At 36.4% G+C, this 23,090-nt stretch overlaps 2 protein-coding genes across 13 annotated transcripts in view; one reads left to right on the top strand and one right to left on the bottom strand.

Annotated features, from left to right (window-relative positions):
- The window catches only part of LOC308183349 (solute carrier organic anion transporter family member 1A2-like), a 53,090-nt gene that overhangs the window by 25,651 nt on the left and 4,349 nt on the right, over positions 1-23,090 (bottom strand). For 4 of the 6 annotated variants that reach the window (XR_013942413.1, XM_080569271.1, XM_080569264.1 and 1 more), the window contains exon 2: positions 11,995-12,039. The exons of 1 other annotated variant lie outside the window; for it this stretch is intronic. Coding sequence is in view for 3 of the 5 variants with exons in the window: in XM_080569271.1 (XP_080425397.1) it covers positions 11,995-12,039 (45 nt within the window). In the remaining 2 variants the exon portion in view is untranslated. Of the gene's footprint in view, positions 1-9,149; positions 9,207-11,994; positions 12,040-23,090 lie in introns of those variants that run through there. One more of the 6 variants, XM_080569269.1, reaches the window with a different exon arrangement.
- Positions 7,242-21,483, top strand: IAPP (islet amyloid polypeptide). Of its 7 annotated transcripts, XM_080569457.1 has the most exons (9): positions 7,244-8,119; positions 8,211-8,339; positions 8,492-8,624; positions 9,200-9,291; positions 10,064-10,168; positions 13,360-13,559; positions 13,962-14,058; positions 14,200-14,334; positions 16,837-21,483. In XM_080569457.1, exons 7-9 carry the CDS (start codon positions 13,979-13,981, stop codon positions 17,027-17,029), a joined length of 408 nt encoding a protein of 135 aa, XP_080425583.1. In that variant the 5' UTR covers positions 7,244-8,119; positions 8,211-8,339; positions 8,492-8,624; positions 9,200-9,291; positions 10,064-10,168; positions 13,360-13,559; positions 13,962-13,978; the 3' UTR covers positions 17,030-21,483. The 7 variants fall into 7 exon arrangements, with proteins under 7 accessions (XP_080425586.1, XP_080425588.1, XP_080425587.1 ...); XM_080569460.1 differs by lacking the exons at positions 8,492-8,624; positions 13,360-13,559 and adding an exon at positions 11,581-11,688 and having other exon boundaries at positions 7,242-8,119; XM_080569456.1 differs by lacking the exon at positions 8,492-8,624.

Genomic DNA, 23,090 nt, shown 5'->3' with positions numbered 1-23,090 from the left:
ATGCCTTGGTTTTTGTAGGAGAGAAGTCTCAGTGTCATTAGAGTATTACCCTTGCTTTCGCGTTAAGAATATCTTAACTTCAGTAGTCCCATTGTAATAATCAGCTATGAAAATCTGTCTGCAGGTAATCAAAAGACTTCATTAGGAGAGCGCACATGGAATTTGATATATAATATTTATCTTAACTGATTAGAAACCAGAACTGTAGATCTCAGTTTAATTGTTTTTTAACCCTTGCTTAGGTATTACAAGAGTTTAGTATGCCTGTCTTCTTTCTCACTCCATCCATTTTTTTATATTTCATCTCGTAACTATTTGTAGAATATATTATACATATACTTTATATTTAAAATTATATTTTTTACAAGGGTCATGATTTTGACTACAGAGATGATCATACTTTTTTAAATGTATTTATGTGAGCTACTGAGGTACGCGTATAGGTATTTCCATTATCTACAGAAAATAAGCAAACCATTGAAATAAAAAAACATTGTTTGGGCTTTTATTTATTTAATAGTTAAATAAATAACCACTAAATAAACTTTGAGGAGGTAGAAAATCATAGAAACACCACATACAGGGCTGCAATTCTACAGTTGCAGTAAGATTAATTTGTTCAATAATAGTTTCTGATCAGGGTGAATGAGGTTGAAGATTCAGACCCAGAAAAGGAATAACAATAAATGGAAAGCAAAAAATCCAGTCAAACAAATCCCTCCTGATAGTAAGCATTTAAAATTTTGTTTCAAATCATTCTCTCTGTATCAGAGAAAAACGAGTCAAGTGGCAGTTTAAGTGCCACCTTAAGACAAATAAATGCACCCTTTCCTTTTGAAATGAAAAAAAAAAAGATAGAGGGGAAGAAGAAAAAACATACTATCTTTTTAAAAGCTGAAGTATCACTTTACTGTGATGGCTTTAATTACTGCACGCATCTGCTTATCTCGACTCACTTTTCAGGTTTAAATGCCTGTTTCTGGAAAGCCACACTGACCATTATAAAAGGTTTATTCTTGTACGTGCCACTCAGTTTTGATCTATTCACTTTAGCATGTTTGCAAAGAGTCTGAAAATAGGAACCTATGTGATGAACATTCTAAAAAGTTTAAGAAATTTCTCTTACTGATGTGCTTAGGTATGAACTTAATTTATATTTAAAAGAAAAATGAAGAAATAGGTGGTTCAAGGGCATATTCCTTGGGACACGTGTACATGCATACACACAACAACAAGAGTTATACCAAGAAGAGTTTACATTCATGAAAGAGTAATACAAACTTTCTTTCTGGTGGTGTTTTTTCCCATGGTACCATGAGACAGGAAGTGCTATTTGAATTATATAAATCATCGTTTCATGGAGAAAGGATTTTAGAGACAGTTGCTTACAAATGAACAAAGACTAGTAGTATCCATATATTTGGCTCTATAGCCCTAGAAGAAGGAAAAGCCTTGTACAGGGAAAACCAAAGAAATTATTCCATTGAAAATAGTGTTTTCCCAGAAAAAAAAAATATATATATATATATATTTGACCAAAAATACATTTATTTGAATTTTTGAATAAATTCAATTTACTTGAATTTAGCTTTAGAATTCTACAGAGCTTTTATATTTTCTTAGACATTTGGGGAGCTGAAGGATGTTGAGGGAACACTTTTGTGGTACGTTCATACTCTCAATTTTAAAGCAGATATTTGAAGCCTACTTGTGTGGTCTGCGTGTATAAAAAAGTTGCCTGAAGGAATACATCCACAGGGGCCATGCCTGAGCACTTTAGTGAATGGACTCCCTCAACTGCTGTGAATTTTCAGTGGTTGGATGTGCTTAGATGCCACTGGGAGGCACTTACTGTACATGCCTTGACCTTTATAACCTGCTTTTGTTTCAGCACACAGGCTTCAGCAGTGGGACTGAGATATTGAATGAAGGTGAGAAGTCACTCCCAGATCTTCGCAAGGCATCAGCAACATGCATAAATTAAATAAATCTCCAAAATAAGTGGGAGTAGAGATATGAAATTTACATAAATTCACAAATGCACAGAGTCTTTAAATATTCAGTAAATTAATGTAAAATTCAGGAAGTGTGGAATTCAGTGTTTTTTTCTATTGTGACTAATTCAAGCATTATAGAGCATCCCTGATGTCTTGGAATATTGAATTCCCATCTTCTTGATGGGATTCCTCCTAAAAGCCCACATTTGTACCAAGTTCACTGCTTCCTACATTATTAGACCACCACTTCAGAAACTGAGAATATACATATTTTCTTCTATATGGACAGATCTTGTTTGAGGGGCACTCTTATCATTCGAGTGTTCCAATAAAAGGAAAATACCTTGGGAGAGTAAAGTATTTGTATAGAACCAGAATCAGCTATACCCTATTCTTAGCAAGTAGTTTTGTTGAAGATCCTCATATAGACTCTCTAAATAGGTATCAGACAGAGACAGATATTTCCAGAGAGCAATTTATCCCGTCTTAAGACAGCTGTCTAAAATAAGTGGGAGGAAATGGTCTCTGGAGGTACTTCTCTTTTCCCTTTGACTTGAAAATCTGAAGAGCTAGCTTAGTCTAGATAACTAACTTTTAGACAGATAAAAATCAGGTCAGATGACACCTATCCTGTATCTTTCTGCTTCTTATGTCGTTCTAGATCTACACATCTTGGCCACAAAACAAAAAAAGGCTGTCATCCAGTGGCTCTCAGACTAAGGTCAGGACCCCCTTACAATTGCTTGTGCAACCTCACAGGAAATTCAAAATGCAAAGCCGATGTAAATTTTCAATTAAAAAGCAACAACAACTATTTCTCTTAGCCTAAATGTTACAAATAATGATGAATTACCTACCCAAGATACAGGAGTGACTTTTGGCCTCACTCTAAATATGGCAGATTGTTTTGGAAACACTGAAAACAAAATAGCTCTTTTCCAGCAGTGCAGTAGTATCCAACCACAAATGGAAGATAACTTGGGAAAAGCTAGAAACACGAGCTATGTCTCCACAGAGCTTAGCACTATAGCAATTCTGTGTTGCGCATCCTGTAGGACATAGCATGGTAAACCAGATAAGGATGTTGTGATACAGATTAGATTCCCTGCCATTTCCCCCACTGCCTCCAAGCTGGACCACAGTCCAAGCAATGCTTTTATCAGTGGTATCTCCTGAGATCTGCTTCCCTACTGCAGGCTTATCAGTAGACATAAGGGAGCTTAAAACGTTAGCCCTCGCTCATACTGACGAGAACAGTGGCCATTCATCACTGTTGTAGCTGCATAGACATGATTTTCCCAGTCAAATGGAGGCTAACAGAGACAACTTCTAACAAGAACAACACAGAATTTTATTCTGAGGGTTGTGCTCTGGTCTGGATACACACTGCCAAGTTAAACCTTTTAACAGGCCAGCAAAGCTGAGTCTGGAAACCTCACAAAACAGATTGTTTCACCACATTGCATTTGCTTTCAGCTGTTCATATAGCTCACAATAGCTGCACAGAGAAAAAATAAATAAATAAATTAATTAATTAATTAATTAAATGAACACTCCTCTCAAGATAATTTGGGAACCTACCCTCTCAGAAGACAGACAGGAAGGATGCAAAATAAAGAAAGATATAATAATTTAACTGAGCTTTCTTTAATCAACAATGTATTTATTCTGGTAGTTGTTATACTAGCCTGAGATATATTTTGGATAGCCACAAAGTCTCATTGGACCTTTAAGTCTCCTGACTTACAGAGAGCTTAATCAAGAAAGAGAGTAAATCAAGAGAGTAAAGAGAGTAAGAGAGCTTGATTTACTCAAGCTAGGAAAGCACCCATCTCCATTTAACAAAGAAAGTGGGGTGTTGTTTACCCCTGTATATGCAGAAGCACAGAAAGGCACGAGACCTTCTGCCCATTTTGACCCTGAATTCAGATTTAGTTTGAACATGCAGTACCACTTTCTTTCGTCTCACCTCATCAGAATGCATTTGTCAGCTACAAACTAAATGAAGATTCAGATCTATCTTCCACCTTTGACTCTGCCATTGACTCTGTGCATCATAGTTAAACTAACTATTTCAGTTTTTCCCCTGTAATACAACAAATTGTCATTTATAGCATGCATTGATAGATATGTGGAGATATTATCTATGTGCAAAACATAAATGATAGTTCATTTTCATAACTAAGTATATTTAAACTAGTAAGACTGTCATAACACTGTTTCTTTCAATAGAAAGAATCAACACATTGATTTCCATGTGTATGAATGAGTTTTTCTGGTTTTGTTTTAGCAAAACAGGTTCTTGTCTTTCAGCCTTGTGTCAAACTTTATAAACACATACAATTCTTCATTCTCCACAAAATTTGCCACAAGGCTAAAGACATTCTGTTACACAAACTTCTATTTTTAAATGATAGAAAATACAAATGCTCCAATTGTCAAAACAGTTTTTCAGAATCATAGAACCATAGAATATCCTGAGTTGGAAGGGACCCATAAGGATCATCAAGTCCAACTCCTGGCACCGCACAGGTCTACCCAAAAGTTTAGACCATGTGACTAAGTGCACAGTCCAATTGCTTCTTAAATTCAGACAGGCTTGGTGCAGTGACTACTTCACTGGGGAGCCTGTTCCAGTGTGTGACCACCCTCTCGGTGAAGAACCTCTTGCTGATGTCCAGCCTAAACTTCCCCTGCCTCAGCTTAACACCGTTCCCGCGGGTCCTATTATTGGTGATTACGGAGAATAGGTCACCTGCCTCTCCACTCCCCCTCGTGAGGAAGTTGTAGACTGCAACGAGTTCCCCCCTCAGCCTCCTCTTCTCCAGGCTGAACAGGCCCAGTGACCTCAGCCGCTCCTCATATGTCTTCCCCTCTAGGCACTTCACCATCTTCGTCGCCCTCCTCTGGACACTCTCCAACAGTTTAATGTCCTTCTTGTACTGTGGTGCCCAGAACTGCACACAGTACTCGAGGTGAGGCCGCACCAGCGCAGAGTAGAGCGGGACAATCACTTCCCTCGACCGACTAGCAATGCTGTGCTTGATGTATCCCAGGGTACAGCTGGCCCTCCTGGCTGCCAGGGCACACTGCTGGCTCATATTCAACTTGCTGTCAACCACAGCCCCCAGATCCCTCTCTGCAGGGCTGCTCTCCAGCATCTCGTTGCCCAGTCTGTACATATAGCCAGGGTTGCCCCGTCCCAGGTGCAGGACCCGGCACTTGCTTTTGTTAAATCTCATGTGGTTGGTGATCGCCCAGCTCTCCAATCTGTCCAGGTCTCTCTGCAAGGCCTTTCCACCCTCAGCTGAGTCCACAACTCCTCCAAGCTTGGTGTCGTCGGCAAATTTGCTCAAAATACCTTCTAGTCCTACATCCAAATCACTTATAAAAACATTGAAGAGGACTGGCCCTAAAAGGGAGCCTTGAGGGACCCCACTAGTGACCCTCCGCCAGCCAGATGTGAATCAATTACCTATGAAAAAAAGTTTAATACCTAATGATATACTATTGGGCAGTACCTCCTTTTTATAATACAAAGGGATTTGTTGTGTGTTCAGGTAATCAGCTTTTCACTAACGAGGCATATTTTCTCATGAACACACTTTAAGAGAAGTTAAAGGAACAAAGGTACTGTAGGTTGACTGTCAGTTCAAAGGCTTCAAAGACTCTCTGGAGTCTTTTCCTTTAAAAAAAATGACATTAACTGTGATTCATCAATCAGTGGTTTATGTAAGCTGATAGCATTTCACTTTCGCTATCCATCAAGTCCCCAAGTTTCTTGGTGTGTGATAATACACTTTGTGAGATAGCGTCACACAGATGGTTAGATACAAGTTACTAGAAAATGTTTAAAGATGATATGCCTAACCTAAGTGCACTTTGAACAGGGACCTCTTCTAAGAGAGCTCAGTCCTAAAAGGTGAGAAACATCCTCATCTAAGAGGGGAAGCTCTAGGGACCTGGGTGAACTTTTGGGAACTGGGCATATAGCTATGCATCTACCTGTGAGCATGGCTTTCCAGCTACAAACATCTCATTTTTTAAAACATGGGCAGTTTTTGGAGGATCTCCCTTTCTTGCTCAGAAAGAAGTTGCATGAAATATACATCCTCTTTTGACAAGGGAAATCAAAGAACTGACTTCAGATAACAATGTACACTTTAGACTCTATCATAAAAAATACTTTACCTCCACGGTGATGATTTTTATGATTCTTTCAAAAGATGTTTAATCAAATGCTGCAGGCTGTTATGAGTAGTATATAAGCCAGCAGGACAATATATGACCTGGAGCAGTGGGCTGTAATCACACATAACACCATGGAGAAGATAGTGAAGGTTATGACAACTGCTTATAAAATATTTTAGGAATGTGTTAACCGTTCATTGACATGAAATTATATGAACTGTTATGTTATAGTGATGTAAAATCATACGTAACACTGCCAAAGTTCCTATTTTTTCACACAACACCAATAAGCATGAACAATGTGGCAATGCAATAATTTTTGAAAAATGAAACTAGTCATTTTCAGCCTGGGGCACTGCATCAGGAAGTGGTATAGGGATTCTCCAAAGGGTAACAAAAGCAGGCCCACAGTCACTAGAATCATAGTCACAGCCAGAGTTCTATCTGGAGTTCTATCTAGAGTTTCTATCTGGAAATGTGTAAATCAAGGAGGAAAAAAATGAATTCCACCAAACTAGACAATAGTTTACACAATCAAAAAGGCTCAGAACCCAAAAATAGAGCTTATGCCACCCATTCTAAATAAACACTTAGTAAGTACTCAACAGCCATGGATTTTAAGATGCTTGTCCTGAAATATCTGCTTTGCTGCTCTGCACAGGGTTCTGAATCAAATCCTGTGAAAAGATAAATTCTCAGTCTTGTTCCATTAAAAAACTGCTGCGTTCGTTGGCAAAATATGTGTTAAAATGAAATTATTTTAATTTGTTAATGACATAATAAATTATTTTAATATGTTAATGCCATAAAAACTCCAGAACCTCTTTTTTTTTTTTTTTTTTTTGTCTTGCAGTAGTGCAGTGCCTTCAATTCTGCACTGGGCATTTGGTTCAACAACAGTTTATTCCAGAAAACATCACCTTTAGAAATAGCCATGCCACTTATAGTACCTAAAGTATTTGTGAGATTTCACGTTTAAATATTGACTTTTCCATACCATTCATGTCTTTTCCTGTCAGGGAAGATCTCAGGCAAAAGTGAAGTGGTGGCTAATCAGATGGAAACAGCAATATTTGCTGTAAAAAATAAACATGTAAAATGACCGTAACAGAGCAAAAATGCACTAAATTCTTCCAGGTATATATACTGAATTTCTAATGAGACTTTTTAATGACTTCTTTCAGTAGAGAGACAATTTCATGTACTGATTCATGTTCCTTGTACATATCAAAATCTTTTCTCGTCTCCAAGTAGAATGAAAAGGTCAGATCTTCTGTTCACACATACAATAATGCAAACATATATTAAACGCAGCCCCACTGCATTTCTCTTTGAAGGAGGGCTACCTTATTTTGCACCTAAGTGTGCCGACATATCATAAACAAGTTAATTTATCTTTCATGGTATTGTCAATGTAAATTCTCCTACACAAGTTAGTACCCTGCATTTGCCCCTGGTGAAAAATTATTACTAACATGACTGATTCCCAGTTCAGCACAATTCTCCTTTTTAAACAGGAGAGAAAATGCCACTATTAATAGCAGAGCTGTCAAGACAGCATCATCTGAAAGACTCGGAGTGTTTCAAGACAAAGCCAGATTGTCATTCTCTTGCTGCAGCTTGCAGAAAGAGGGGAAAAAAAAAAAAAAAAAAGAAAAAAAAAAAGTCTTATCGTTGAAAGTCAGAAAGTTTAAAAGAAAACTAAGTTTAAACTTATGCATTGGATCAGGTAAGGAGGGCTGATGTGACTTTGTATAGATTTATTTTGGAAACCAGCAGTTTCTCTTAAATTGTTCCATTTGCTCTCTACTTTTTAGCTATTCACCTCTTCTCAGATAACTACAGGGAGCATAGAGGGTGGTTCCTGGTCTCACTGTATCTTCTACAAACAGATGTCTGTGTTCTTTAAAAGATGTTGGCGCATGGAAGAGGTATTAAGAGTTCTCACAGTAACACTTAGTAAATCAGAAAGAGCATTTCTACACAGACCTAATTCCTTAATCTTTTTTTCCCTTACAACAGCATGCAGGGAGTCGTCGTTCTGCGCATCAAGTAGCTCTGTAGTCACTCTGGACTTGTCTGTAAGGAGACCTAAGCAGTGAGCCAATATGTGAATTTACAGTGCGGTGACTCTGCAGGGAGATATTCCAAGTAAGTGTCACAGCCTTCCTTTTAGCAAAATAATTTGTTCTGTTTTGAAGTACTCATTTGAGTCCACCTATTAATAGGACTGTATGTACTATTGTGGTGGTGTATATATGACATTACAGCAATATATCTGAAAGCTGAATACCTTTCTGTAGATGACTCCTCATAGAGTGCTACTTTGGATAATCATCATAGCAGAAAGCAATGGATGCCTCAGGTTACCAGGATGGAAGAAGAGCAGTAATATTTCGCATTACTGAGTTAACATTAGCAGCATCTAGAGCCCTTGTAAGTGACATTGATAACCAAAGGAGAGTTCTGCTTTTGCTTATATTTCTGGAAACTGATTTCAGGACAGACTAAAAATATCAAGAATTTAAAACATTTGTTGTATGAAAAGGTGAATTGTATCCAAGCCAGTAGGAGCGAGCCATGCAACTGATACTCTATAAACTGTAAGTAGGAACAGCATTAGGAAGTAAAACTTATCGATTACTGTGCTGTCATTTCTGACTTTTCTGATCCAAACATGGTTTATATTTCCCTTGCATGGGAGATTCCCAGCCACAGGAATTGACTCAGCACAAACCCTCCTGAGCCCATTCTCAGATCAATCATTAGCAATAGCCTTTTGAGGCTACATCATTGTTCTGTCAACGATGTGAGCTGAGTAGCATGATACGTCATAAAGGATGGCTTTAAGTTTCTGTGAACTATCCAAATTACTTCATTCCATTTACTAGTCAGTTCCATGGATGGCCACCCTTCATTTCTGAATCACCTGTTTTTTTCCACTGTGGGAGAAATTATTACCTTTGTCTCCATTAGCTCTTCTGCTGCTGCTTCCACATTTTTTTCAACAGAGTTAACCTAAGTTTGGGGATCAACAAGAAGAGCTGACTGAGTTTCTATCAGTGCTGAAATGGCCCATGCCAAGTAGGAGTAACAAAGAAAGGTACGCTAGCATGCTAGCAAAAGCATATTTGATAAAACAATATTTAATGAAAACAGATGCACACATCTTAAGTGGTAAGAGTAGCAAATTACAATTCAACTCACTGGAAAATACAAACTGTCTAGTATTCATCAATACAGTAACAAGCAAGAAATACTGGGAAGACAGCATTATAGCCAAAATTTTCAGACTTTGGCATTCAAATGCAAAAAATCAGGGAACTATCCAGGTTCCTAATCATGGGAGTCTGGTGCAATTTTAGACACCCTCTGATAGTCACCACCTAGTCAGCAGTTGCTAAAACAGTGCCCAGCTAGCCAGGTTCATGCAGGTCATTCGTGGATATCCTAGGGGATATGAAATACAACAGGCAACTGTGTCTATACACCTGACTTACTTCTCTAATTTTAGGATTGGCCACTTGAACACAAGGCACTTAAACTTTTTCAAACATGCTGACATTATTGGTGAAACACTTTTTATAGTTTACTTTTGTTTTGATGCTTAATTCAGACTTATTTATAAAAAATAAAAGGCTAAATATGTTATAAAAATTAAAAAAAAATATATGTCAGATTACATGAAACGTTTTGCTCAACTCAGAAAACTACGAGCAGTGACACTTGCACCATTCTGTTTCATTTCTGGTAGTATTTACACTGATGCATATTAATGCTGTTACTATTGTGGTTTCTGGTTTATTCTAAAAATTGAAATATGCTCATTTCAGATTAATGCTTAAAGTTTTTTCTTTTCTGTTTTAATACAACAGGCAAACTAAACCATGAGTTGTTCACACTTCTAGCTCCTGGTAACTGAGCAACAGTGTAATTTACTGGAGACAGCTACCTTACACAGCAGAACATTATCTGGTAAAGTACGTGCAACAAGTAATACGGCTTTTTGTGACTCTCACAAGTGGAAAAGAGACATCCATTACCAAAAGTCTGTATGTGTGTCATTAATGTTAGTAAGCAAATATGGAATGAAGAAATTAAAAAGCAGCCATTAAAAGGGGGCAGCAGGCAACCAGGAGGTGTCAAGAATAGCCTAAGAATAAAAGGTAAATATGAGAGAGGGAGACAACCTTAAATGTCAGGGAACTGAGAACATAAGAGAAGTTAAAGCAACCATGATGTAATTCATTTCACATACATTTAGACATCTGTAGTGTAAACAACTATAATGGAGCCAGTCACTCAAGGCTGTTTTTATAGCCAACAAGGAGAAGCAGGCACAAATCATCTGAGCTGTTCTAGTCCCCTACGTTAGGAACATGCACTAGAATGCTCTCTCTATACATCTCACAGTTAGATAAATTCAACTCCCCAGTAAGAGCAGCAGACACTTGAGACGAGACTGACTCCGTGTTCCTCTGCTGTCAGTATGTTACATTGCAAAGTTCATCCTCTTGCATGTTTACATAGGCAGTTTCCAGAAGGGACTGGGGCATTGGCATTCCATATCCTCTGCTTTCTTTGTAAACCTCAGCTCTGGTGTCACCTTACCCCCATATATGCACAACATGTTATATAATTCTTTTTATACGGACTTAAATGCCAGCATAAATAAGTACAGTTATCATGCAACTACCAAGGACAGAGTTTTCCTGTGGTTCTTTACTGAGAATACTTGATTTCATCTTTAACATGATAACATTTTTTATGCTGAGTAATTAAGGGTGTTTTTGAGATCAACGTTAAGGTACTTTATCAGTGATAAAAATAGTACTAACCACTTCACAGATTGGTACTAACTGCACAGTCAGTACTTAGTGCCAGGTTCTTGAAATTTCAGGTCTGCTGTCACAGAGATTCCAGGATTTCATATTCCTTTCTTGTTTGTGTGGAAAAAAAAAAAAAAAAAAAAAAAAAAACACTACTTCTGCATCAAAGAATCTGCAACAGAAGCAGTAATTCTTCATTTTATTAACATATATGAACAATAGCTGGATAGACTTCTTGCTGATTCTGCCAAGATTCTATGTGGTCCAGGAGAGAATGTAATGCTCCTGGGATACCATGAGTCCAGTTTCATTTCTAGAATACACTCAAGAATCTCTATGTCCCTTAAAGCATTAGGGGTTTCCTAAGACATCTTGCAGGACAGCTGGAATTGGGATCTGGGACCAATATTGATTTGAAAAGCTCGTTTCACTTCTCTTGTGTCAACCTATAGATTGATTCAAGCTTGATACATCACTTAGATGCTGATAACTGATTCTGAATATTCAGTCCAATCTTTCAACAGCTCAGCCAAACTGCATCTAATCTATCTACTGCTTTTAAGGAGTTGAAATGACCTGAGGCTGCCTTTTCTCAGAAGCTGAGCATGCCTGCCACTGCTGAAAGCCAGTGGGACCCACATTTCTTCCCACTGTGGAAGAAGTGCACCAAGGTACTCAAGTTCAATATTCAAACTATGAATATTGGCTGGTGTTGATAACCAGACAGATTATTAGCATAATTATTTTGGCACAATTCTATCTCTGTAAAATGGGTCTAATTATGCCTTCATTTCAAGGGAGTGAAATTGCTGCAGTGCTACAAAATGCTACAGTGAAAATGACACTAGAATGTTATTTCATTCCAGTCAAATGCTATAGTGAAAACATCAACAGGAAACTTTATGGAGAGATAAATCTGTTTCAGATGTTGCACAGAACATATTGCCATGGTGAAGACATATCAAAACTATTCTTACTTCTTGCACACAGGAACTGTCCGTCCAGAGCAAGATAAAAGAAACCTAAGGAAAAAAAAAATAGTATATGATTGCATCATTAAAAACAGACAGCAAAATATTCAGGAGCAGCATCCCATTTTTTTATAAAAACATTTTGTCACTCACCAAAGTCTTATTGACAGACTAGCTGTTGTATCAGTTTAAGAGGATACTATACCAGCTAAATATGCCTTCTGCATTCAATCTAAGTAGCACAGATGCCTGAAGAGATTCAACACTGGATCTTTCTCTATTTCAGTACAAAATCTGGTTTTATAGACTAAATGGACAATGAAGGAGGCTTCCAGTAAAGGCAACATCCTTGACACTGAAGCAGTTATAAATGAATTCATGTTCCGTGGGAATATCAAAGATCTGTGTGATTCTTATCGCAGAAAACTTTGTCTGTGATCTTTTGTCAACATCTTAACATCCATAAATAACTGAAACACCAGTTTCCCAAGGGCACTCAGGCACCTGAAGGTATAACTAAAGACAACTACTGTGACAGGAAAAAAAAAAAAAAAAGGCAATTTGCTTAATTCCCACTGAAATCAGGAAAAAGGGTTCCAATCTGTATCATTGGCAATCTGCAATCAGGCAATATATTTTGTTATATATTTAAAAAAAATATTAGTCTCTTAAAAGCTGTATATCTTTTCTATGAACCATATTCTATGCACACTATAAATAAATTTGCACAGGCAGCATTTATTTTGGCATTCCCTAGCTTTTTAATACTAGTCTTTACCTTCTTAAGAATATTAATTGAAACAATTTGCATGCATGAAATAAAGAATCTACCAGTGTTAGTAAAACAAAAGATTTTACATTAATAATGACAGAATTCTCATTCTTATTTATATTTTACTGAAAAATGAATTGATTTCTACATTGTTACCCTGAATGATCACCCTATCTGCCAATTTAAATCATTTTCTCTCTTTTCTTATACCTCACACAGCTTTTAGCCCTTCAAACATGTTTTCGTGTTTTGATCATCATATCCTTCTACAATAAACCCCTCCAACTTTAACTATTCTAGCTTTTCTAATACGTCTGTTTTCTTATGTTTCAGTTACTGGTGATCTGTTGTTTCATTTAATCCCGCTTTTTTTTTATAACTTTTGTTACCTTATTTAGCCCTTGAAAACACCCACAGAGAATATTACCTCAGCATCTTATCAGAACTGTAAAGCTGAGGCTACAGTTCTGATGTGCAGTATGTTATTACAGAACCTTCATGAGGGCATCCTGCATATACTAGGTTAATATTTACTGGTGTGCTAATGGAATAATGACCGATCTGCCTCTGCTCCTCTCTGGGGCACCTTCTATCTATAGGGATGGGAATTAATGACAGTCTCTGCTGCCTGATGTCAGAGCTGAGAAAGGTGTGAAGGGTATATAAGAGCCGTATTACTTGTCAGCAAGGAAGGGGAAAAAGGGATACTCCAGAGCTAGATGCAAGCGTGGAATTGTTTCATGCACCCTTCCTGCTAACACAGGTGTGCATCTTCAGTTAGCTGCCTGACCACTACAAGGTAAACAATTTGTCTTTTTTCTTATTTAAAATGTAATGCAACAGATGTGCTTTCAGGAAAGCACAATGTTTCTCATTATTAATCAACAGCATTTTTCAGGAAAAGGCTAAAATAACTCTGAGGTAAATTGCACTTGGGACCAAAATTTGAGATTAGGACATGTCAGGAAATGCAAACCAAAGATATGGGAAAGGATTCACACTACTAGATGGAAAATGAACATTTACTGGTGAGAGCTATCTGTCTAAAACTGCATGTCACCAAACTTGTGGGGATCATTTTTTACTCTAGCCTGTGAAAAAGACTGGCTGCTGTTGATTTAGGACAGAACGGGCACCGGTAATAGGATACACCAAAGAGTATTTGGGATTGCTTTCAGTTTTGAATCACTATTCTTTTCAGAAAGTTTGGAAGCAAAGATGTGCAACCGAAAGCTGTCGGTTTTCTTCATTGTACTTTCTGTCACACTGAGCTGTTTGGAAGCTACACCTATTGAGAAGTGAGTAACAAATAATCATATTTATTTCTATATAAGGGAAATATTCAGATTGTTGCATGAATTGCTTTTACTTTCATGTCCCAAATAACATGAGCAAAAGTAGAGCTTTTCAAATCCTCAAGTGTATTTTATTGTTTAAAGATTATTATCTGCGGCTGATGATCTATCTGATGGGACTTCCAAGAGGCAAGGATGGATATTGCCCATAATGTCACAGAATACACTCTCAGGACTTAGTGAGGAAATGCCAGAACAACCAGCAGCAAAGACAAAAAGGTATTGATTTCCCTTGTTTGTTCTTGTCATATCACTTAGGATTCAATTGTGAAGTAAATTTTAAGCCAGTGATATTTCGTTACTTGAGACTTCCTGCATGTTGTCAATTCTCAAACAGCTTTGAATAACCTTCTTCTTGTAAACAGAGCCATTCTGTAAGATCAAAGTATAGAAAGTGAAATCCAGAGACAAAATTTGCAGATCATTTATCAGTTCACAATTATAACTTTTTCATGAATTAAAAAAAGCCTACAAATACTATATTTCCTTGAGAAATAAGGTCTATTTTGAGGTGGCTTTTTTATTTAAATGTCACATTTCCAAGCCTGAGATGGGGGGAGGGAAGAAATATATCCTGCATAATAACATGAATGCTCTCCTAGAATAAAATTCTTTCAAAATGTAAATAATATTTCATTAGTGTTAAACATCAATTTAATAATGGGAAGAATGAAAAGAAGAAATTGTTTTTGACATAACTTAACTAGTCTGAAATGCATTCATGTTCATAGAGCCATAAAGCCAGTTTCAGGTAACTTTTTGATGAATAAAATAGCATTTCAAAAAGTATTTGCAAATCTCCTAAATGATAAACATCACTGAACTACCCTATCTGTTCTTTGGGGTTTTGAGTGACTTTATTCGATAACAGTTCTATTATAGGTAGATTCAGTTAATACATGTGTCTGTCTAGTTACTGGTTCCTCTCTCACCGAATTTAAATATATACATATATATTATATAACAATTTGGTTACCTTCCAAAATAATTTAATAACAGAGACTAAGTCCCTTCATTTTTACAGCTTTTGCTTTTTTAAAAATAAAATAATAATTGTAATAATCATACACAAGGCTTCATCGTTATGAGTGCATTATGCCCTATCTGCTTTTCTAGGGCCATGGCTTACAATCTGTTACTGGGTGCGCTATCTCATTGAAGCACATATTCAAATAAAGGCTACAGATCAGAGAGCTAGTAGACATGATGGATTCAGTCAGGCTTGACATCAGTTAGTAAACTCATAACTTCCTGCAAGGACTGGAGTTTTAAACTTGGAGTGTCGGGGCCTGATTTTGTATCATTAAAGAAAAGGAGAACTCTGCCTCCACAAACAGTTCAGGATTTCTATGAGAAGCAGTTGCTGTTTGACCCTCATATATTAAGGGCTTGATTAAACTCTTTTTACATATATAGAAAAAAACAGGGAAAATCTAAGAGAATCTATATCAAATCCTATGCAACCATTTACTTTAAATACAGTTACATATTTAAAATATTGAATGCTTAGAAATTGCTGTCTATTTGTCTATTTGCTGATCAAGAACCAGTATAGTACAGACATTTCTCCCACAACTGCTATCCCATTTGCATTCTTAGATAATACAACTAACTCTAAAAGTCTAGATAAAATTTTAGATAACAGATTTAGTCCATCTATAGGTAAATATATTAGTAATTGCTCTGAGTTTGAAATTGGTGACAGTGAATTTCTACTGAAAAGTGTTGTCTACTACATGCCACATCAACATGAAGAAACCCAAGAAAATTAACAATAATTCTGTAAGCAATCTCAGTTTATAATACAATCTCAGCTACAATAATCTCAGCTTAATACAATCAAGTATTTGTCTGAAGAAAAAGTACAGTAGTCTAATTAAAAAGTTTAAAAGACTTTCAAGATATCAAGATATACAGTAAAATGTTTCTCTTTCAAGATAAACATTTTACTGTGATTAAAAGAAAAATCTCATGCTGCTTATGTCCTACATAGAGTTTGTAAAAGGTCTGTTGGCTCAGACCATGAAATGTTCTTTTTAGATAGAGGCTCATCCATGGACACTCTTACAGACTTTTACAGCAAATTCAAGCTGCTTGTGTTCCAACAATTATTACTGAAGAAATCTCTATTCAGACAGAGCTAAATCTCAAGTGGTATTGAAGCAGTTGGGAACACCTGCCACCTCTCATGATCATGACACAGTTGGGAGAGTCTTTTGGCTCAGACCATTTAGTGTGGACTGGAAGGTTACTGTTCAGTGAGAGCAGGATATGATTTGGTGGGAATAAGAGAACTAAACAAATGTTAGTAGTTGTCATTATGTTGGTAATCCTCATGATATCAGCAAGAGCTCTAAATAGACTTAGAAGTTCAGCTTAAAGCTAAACATTTAGTCACTGTTTTAACTTACTGTCTTAACTATACTATCATTACAGGTTTTCTAGATGTCATAAACTGCTTTTCTGAATATCAATAAAAGTGACATATGACTGTTAAGGTCTTTGCATTTAAATAAAACCCATCATTAAAACTGGTAATAGCACACACTGCAAAATTTTTTTTTCAGGCACAAAGTAGGTGGTAGGAAGATTGTAATGTACCCGTATTTGTGCACATATTAAAAGAACTCCCACATTAGCACAGCTCAAATGCCTTTTAGAGGTGGCACACCTGATTGCTCATCATTTGACTTCATTTTGGCTCTTTTTCTTTTACATTAGTAGTCACCATCTGGAGAAACGGAAATGCAACACTGCTACATGTGTGACACAACGCTTGGCTGACTTTTTAGTTCGTTCCAGCAGCAACATCGGAGCAATTTATTCACCTACGAATGTGGGGTCCAATACATATGGAAAGAGGGACACAGACGGGCTTTTAAGCAAAGAACCCCAAAACAATGCACAGCTTTAGGGTGTTAAAATGACTACTGATACAGTTTTCATTAAGAGCTCAGTTTCTAATGTATCGATAATGTTTCAGTCATTTATTCCTTGTACAGTCTTAACAGTGCCTTGTTTTCTTTGTGTGCATATATGTAATTTATGTTTGTCATTTCACTATGCATGTACAATGTCATGCATAGGCTATTGTTTCACCTCCATTAAGAACTCCAGAAATCTGCTTGACAAATTTCTTTGTAAAGGAAAAAAAAACAAAAACAAAAACAAAAAACACCTACACACAATAATAAATGGAAAACTAATTAATTGCAAGTTTTTTTTTTTAATTATTGTTATTAAAAGGCTGAAAAAGATAACCATGATGTGGATGTCTTTATAGTTGCAGTTTGGTAAGAGGAAAGCAATTATCTTAATTAAGACCAACAAAAATTAGAATGGTAAAAGAAGGTCCTAATTTAAATAACATAGAAGAATCTGCTGGTTTTGAAACATCTACAGTGCCTTGTTTTGCCCAGCTAAAAGAACAACTAGATGAGATACTATGGCTGTATTTTGTGTATGATCAGACGAGTTAACTGACTGGTCTCTTTCCACCATAATGTGCCTAAAACTAGAAGTAGTCTTGCAGCACAGATTTCTATACATACTGAGCATGGGATTTTAAGAGTTTACTATTCTTACTTTAAGGCCGTATCAGTAAAATGTAAGAATCATGAGCATAAGCACATTTTAAATAGGAAGAAAAGAAATTCACTTAACAAACTGGCAGAAACATTTTTCTTTGTGTATTCCTTTCCTTGAACTTAAGTAATAAGGGAAGAGACAAAACAAACCAGTGGTTCAGGCATCAAAATCTATTATAGGTGCAAAGTAAATTTGCCTGCTGACAAAACTGGCATTTTTTGCAGGTAACAATTACGTTGTTACCAACATACAGGAAAACTAGTTTAGAGATAGGCAGACGTTAATGGAGTTTTCACAGTGTTATTTTCTCCTGCCTTAGTCCAGAATCACCACAGGCTTAATAAACATTTGTTCCCTTAGAATGTTATGTGAACTTTCACAGAAGTGACATCATAGCAATGGGTGTTTTGTTCAACATTTTCTCAAGGAGAGTTCATAATCATCTGGAAAACATGACTAGCCAATTATGAAAAATATTCAGCAGAACCTTAGTGCTGGAGAAGCAAGTGAAACTTTAATAATTGCCACTGGTTGATTTATTTCTGTTGTAAATAATGCCTTGAAATATAAAAAATTGTGTTAAATCCAATGTTAAATGGTACGTTCTCTTCATTTCACAAATAATACATGGAAATAAAAATTACTGCACAATTTTTCTGCTTTAAAACTGCTACTGATTACTCTGTTGAGAAAAGTTTCTATCTTCAGTGAAATTCTATTATATATTTATTCTAAAAGTTCTTGAGAAAACCATTCAGATGGCATTAAACGTATCCCATATTTCTGCCACTTTGAAATGCTTTCCGTTCAAGTGTTTTTGAGATATGTTATGCACCCATTGTGGGTTTAATTTGTTCTTCAGCTAGAATATTTACTTTCCAGAAAACAAACAAGAAAATGACAGGATAGCTGTGAAGTGTCACTGTGACATTGTTTGCACAGAGGAGAAAGCAGGAAGAATTTTTACTGCAGGTGGATGCTGATGTCTAGGCTGATCCCATCCTGCAATATGTAAGATGCATAACACATCAAATTCTGTTCTTCAAGCTGCCATCTCACAAAACAAAGCACAGACTATCTATGCTTGGTTGCAAGGGAACTGTTTACATTACCTTCTGCGCTATGATCTTCCAAGCCTAAAGGATTTAATACTAACATCTATTTAGCATGTTTGCCCCATTTGGCAAAATATTTTAAAAAATGTTACTCATTTTCCAGACCAGTGAAGCAACAGATACAGTAAGAGATGTATCAATAGCTCAGAGGAGAACCACCTAACTTTAGCTGCATTTTGTCTAACCACTTGTCAATGCTCTCCTGCTATTTGGTGGAGAAAGACGGCTGCTTTCAATACATCGCAGTTTAGACACCTGTTTTAGGATGAGATGAATCACCCTCTTGAAGAGCCTCTGTTTCTTCATTGACAATAGAGGGTGTCTAGACAATTAGCTGAAAATGGGTACTGTAAGATGACTAGAGGTAGATGACATGAATCCCACCTTCAGTTGGTATGAACCATCCAACTTAAATAAATAAATAAATAAATAAAAGCTTGGTACAATAAAACACACACACACACACAAAAACAGTCCTTAAGCTCTAAATCACCAGAGTGATCGATTCTCATATTCTGAACTAAATTAATGTTTATCCATCTTGAGGAACTGCCTACAAAGTTGTTTCTCCATGTATGCCCTTGAAAACACAACTTCGCTACCCTACTTACTCCTGTGTAGTTAGCACCAACTGCACTTAGACTAGTCATGGTAAGCCTGGATACAAGCATACACATAGAGAATGAGTCAGAAAAAGAGGTGGATTTAAATAGAAAAAGAAGGGAAATGTTAAACATGAAATCATCAGCACCCCAAACAGCATAACTTCAGACATTTCAGAACATGAAGACTGCTGGATGAAGCCTAATTAAATAACAAAATCACAAAAAGTGAAAGCAAAGTCCTCTAGGCATTTTTAAAATCCCAATGTGTATCTATCTGCGTACCTAGGGAGCTAAATATTTGCTGAGAATCATGTCTTACATAACTTTGGTTATTTCAGTTTATCTGGCTATTCTACATCTTTCAGAGAAGAAGTAAGAAAAGAAAAAGCATAAAAAGTGGGAAATCAAGAATGTAAACAGCATGATGAGGTTATTCTCCCTTTAAAAATAAAAATACTAAATCTCTGTGTTTTAGTGGCTTCTATTAAGTTCTTTTTAAAAGGAACAGAATAGGGACATTATACTGAATTTCATTAAATGAACAGGGGAAGAAAAAATCATCAAACAAGCAAAAAAAAATTTTTTTAAAAAAGATGATATGAACATCAAGAATGTATTAAACAGAGAAATGGATCCTAGGGGCTAGTATTTCTCAAGAACCATGACAGCTTCATAAAAGACAGGATTTATATATTTTTGTGTGATGAATAGTTGGGGTAAGAAATTGATTTCACTTTGAAAAGCTTGGGCTAAAACTAAGAAAGCACGATTATTCATGCAACAAAAAAAGGCTCTTCTATTGAATAGTAACTTTTGAATGGATAGCTTCAATTTTCATTAAGGAAATATCCATATTATTCAGATAAATAAGATTCTTGGAGAGGACCTCAAGCACTGCATTGGCAAAGCTTCCATTCACTTTCAACAGGAGTGTTATTAGGAAGTCTGGATTTTACTGAATGATTTTCTAAAACTTTTGAAAAGTCAACATGTTGATACTATAAATAAAATCCTTTTCCTGTAATGCACTACTGAATATCTTCAGATACTGCCATCTTCACTTGCTAGAGTTATGCTGGGTTTGAGTTAACCAGCTCACTTAAAATATAACCTGACAGTTATGGTAGATTCCTTTTGTTTAGAGTACCAAGGTTAAGTAATTTTGTTGTACAGCTACATTATCATATAGAAAATGGACTGCTCTACATAGCTTTTGCAACGCAGCTAGCAAAAAGCTTTGGTAAGGTATGACATCTCCTTGCTGTATGCAGAATAAAAATAATGGTTGAAGTAACATGAAATAGAATCTTTCTATGGGATATGACAACTTCTGTTTCAGACATCTTACTGTTACCTCTATTTTTCCACACTTGGGAGAAAAAAGAAAAAGTTCTACTGAAAAATAAAATATATTTGAATTATTTTTGTGGTCTCTGTATGCTCCAACAACCATACTCAAACTCAGACCTGAAACCTGCTGGTTAAACTAAGTTTCAATTTAAGAAAAAAGCCCCTCAAGATCTGTATTCTCTACTAATCGGTTTTTATGAGAAGTAGATAAATTGGTTTCCAGCTTCAATAGCTATGAAAATTATATATTCTTAACTAGGTCCAGTTAAGTGTTTATCTAACTAAAAAACGTCTTCAAATCAAAATGTTAAAAGTAATTCTCAAGCTAGGGATCCATGTTATATGCCATCAAAAGTTGAAAGCCATGACATCAGAAACTGGCTAAAGAACAAGACAATGGTGATAAGACAATAGTTAAAATTGCTCTTCATTATGCAAAAAATTTTCTCCTTGAATGCTAAAAAATCTGAACAAAAAGAACACATTTACATCCATTTTAATCCTAACAATAGGCTTGATCTGAGTAACAATCATGCCATAAAGTCACTATTTCCTAGAAATGCTTTTATAAACACAAAATCCATATAATTATTCAAATTAAGGATATTAAACCTGCCTCTACTTTAATAACATTTTTGCCTCTATATTAAAACATTCTGTTTGATTCAGCACTAGCAAGAGTGAAACTGTTTCCGATTGCCTATTTTGCAATACCCTTCACACACATGATTACTGCACAGAGAGCCTGAGACTTGTTGCAGAACAACTGGTGACACCTAGGGTGGTAGAATCTGGTTGAATTATTTTAGTCCCAAGTTTTGACTGGGGCATTCTCTACAGGGTGGGTTGTTTTTTTGTCGTTGTTCTTTTCGAAAGGAATTAAAATACTGAGACGTATTAAAATAATTGGAATTCTATAAGTACAGTGCATTACATGTGTGAATTGAATTAGCTGGAATCATTTTTGAATGAAATGCTACTTGATATAATTAAAACCAGCAGAAGTTTGCTATTATTTACACTGCCTACAGAAGCAGATCATTGTACTCAAACAGAATCAGTCCTTATTCAATAAGCAGTTCCTTTAGAAGAGGTCAAAGTGGGACTTGCCTTCTTCCAGGAAATGTGTAAACATTTTATCAGTCTGTGATTGTCAGCCCAGCACTGAAGAAGCTGAGCTACTTAACTGTCAGAATATGGGTCATTTTCAAAAACTGTTCTTGGATGATCCCATTACTTGTGTTGCATATGGATATGGAACTAGCCACATAGCAGAGGATTAAAAGAAAAAAAAAAAAAAAACCTTTTAAATGATTACTGGTAGACATTTTTTATTTCTATTTTCCCTGCTTTGTTACAATACAAGAAGGAGAGAGTAAAATGAAGATATCGGGACAGTATATTCTTTCTTTCACAGAAAATACAATTCTGAAGTAGCGCCTGAGACTGAGAGAAGTTCAAGTGGATCATAGGATAAAAGACTATTTCACTTGTCCAAGCACTGTTTTAGATTTCAGGATGACCACACAGTTGTAGCAAGGAGATCAGAAGTGACTACCTCCACTGTAACAATTTCCACATCTCCAGAGAAAGTCAGCAAGAAGGACCAGCACTTTTTGGACCGGTTCTGGATGCACTACCTTGAAAGATGCTGTCGGAGCAAGTGGCCATCTCATGTACTTCCTGGCAGCCACTGACTTCTTAACCAATCTCATAAATCAGGCTGCTCCCCAGCAATTGGTGCTTCCAGCTTCTGAATGTAGCACTTCCCCGCCATCTGTTTCTGTTAAACTGGCTCCAGACATACTGCAGGTTTCCAGGAGGAGGCATCCATTATGCTCACAACTGGATGTGTAAGTACGGGCAACGGAGCTAGCAGAACCTGAGGCCAGGAGAAGCCACAAGTCGTTTATACCTTTCCTAACATCTTCTTTGGTTTTCTGAGGTTATCCCCTCATATCCTTGCTTTCTTGAGGAAGGCTTATTGAGCAAAGACTTTCTAAAAACATTCTTCAGTCCATAGATAGTTGTTGTTAACTCACTTTCCTTTCGGAAGCCCTTTCCCAAATAAAAAAGCAAATGTTACCACTAATTTTTACTACTACTTTTTCCCCTATAATTACATTACGACTTTCCCAAGAATCTCTGCATGCACTCCACCTACTAACATGCAGCTTACACACTGATGACAAAGCCAAACCAGATGTAAGCATGTTTGGAAAAGACTTAATCAAAATATCATTACTTGAACCAGAGAATGTAAACAGTAAATAAACTAGCATGATGCCTCAGTCTATTTCTGGAAGAGAAGTTTGTG

The sequence above is a fragment of the Anser brachyrhynchus genome (assembly GCF_964034855.1).
Source record: "Anser brachyrhynchus genome assembly, chromosome: 1".
In the NCBI taxonomy this organism is placed as follows: Eukaryota; Metazoa; Chordata; class Aves; order Anseriformes; family Anatidae; genus Anser; species Anser brachyrhynchus.
This window is presented reverse-complemented; position numbering and strand designations above follow the sequence as displayed.

What these genes read in the sequence shown, in the direction of transcription:
- IAPP (XM_080569462.1), top strand. Translation starts at nt 13,979, where the DNA reads ATGTGCAACCGAAAGCTGTCGGTTTTCTTCATTGTACTTTCTGTCACA. An exon ending in GAAGCTACACCTATTGAGAA is followed by an intron (nt 14,059 to 14,199) that starts GTGAGTAACAAA and finishes TATTGTTTAAAG; the next exon opens with ATTATTATCTGCGGCTGATG. An exon ending in CCAGCAGCAAAGACAAAAAG is followed by an intron (nt 14,335 to 16,836) that starts GTATTGATTTCC and finishes CTTTTACATTAG; the next exon opens with TAGTCACCATCTGGAGAAAC.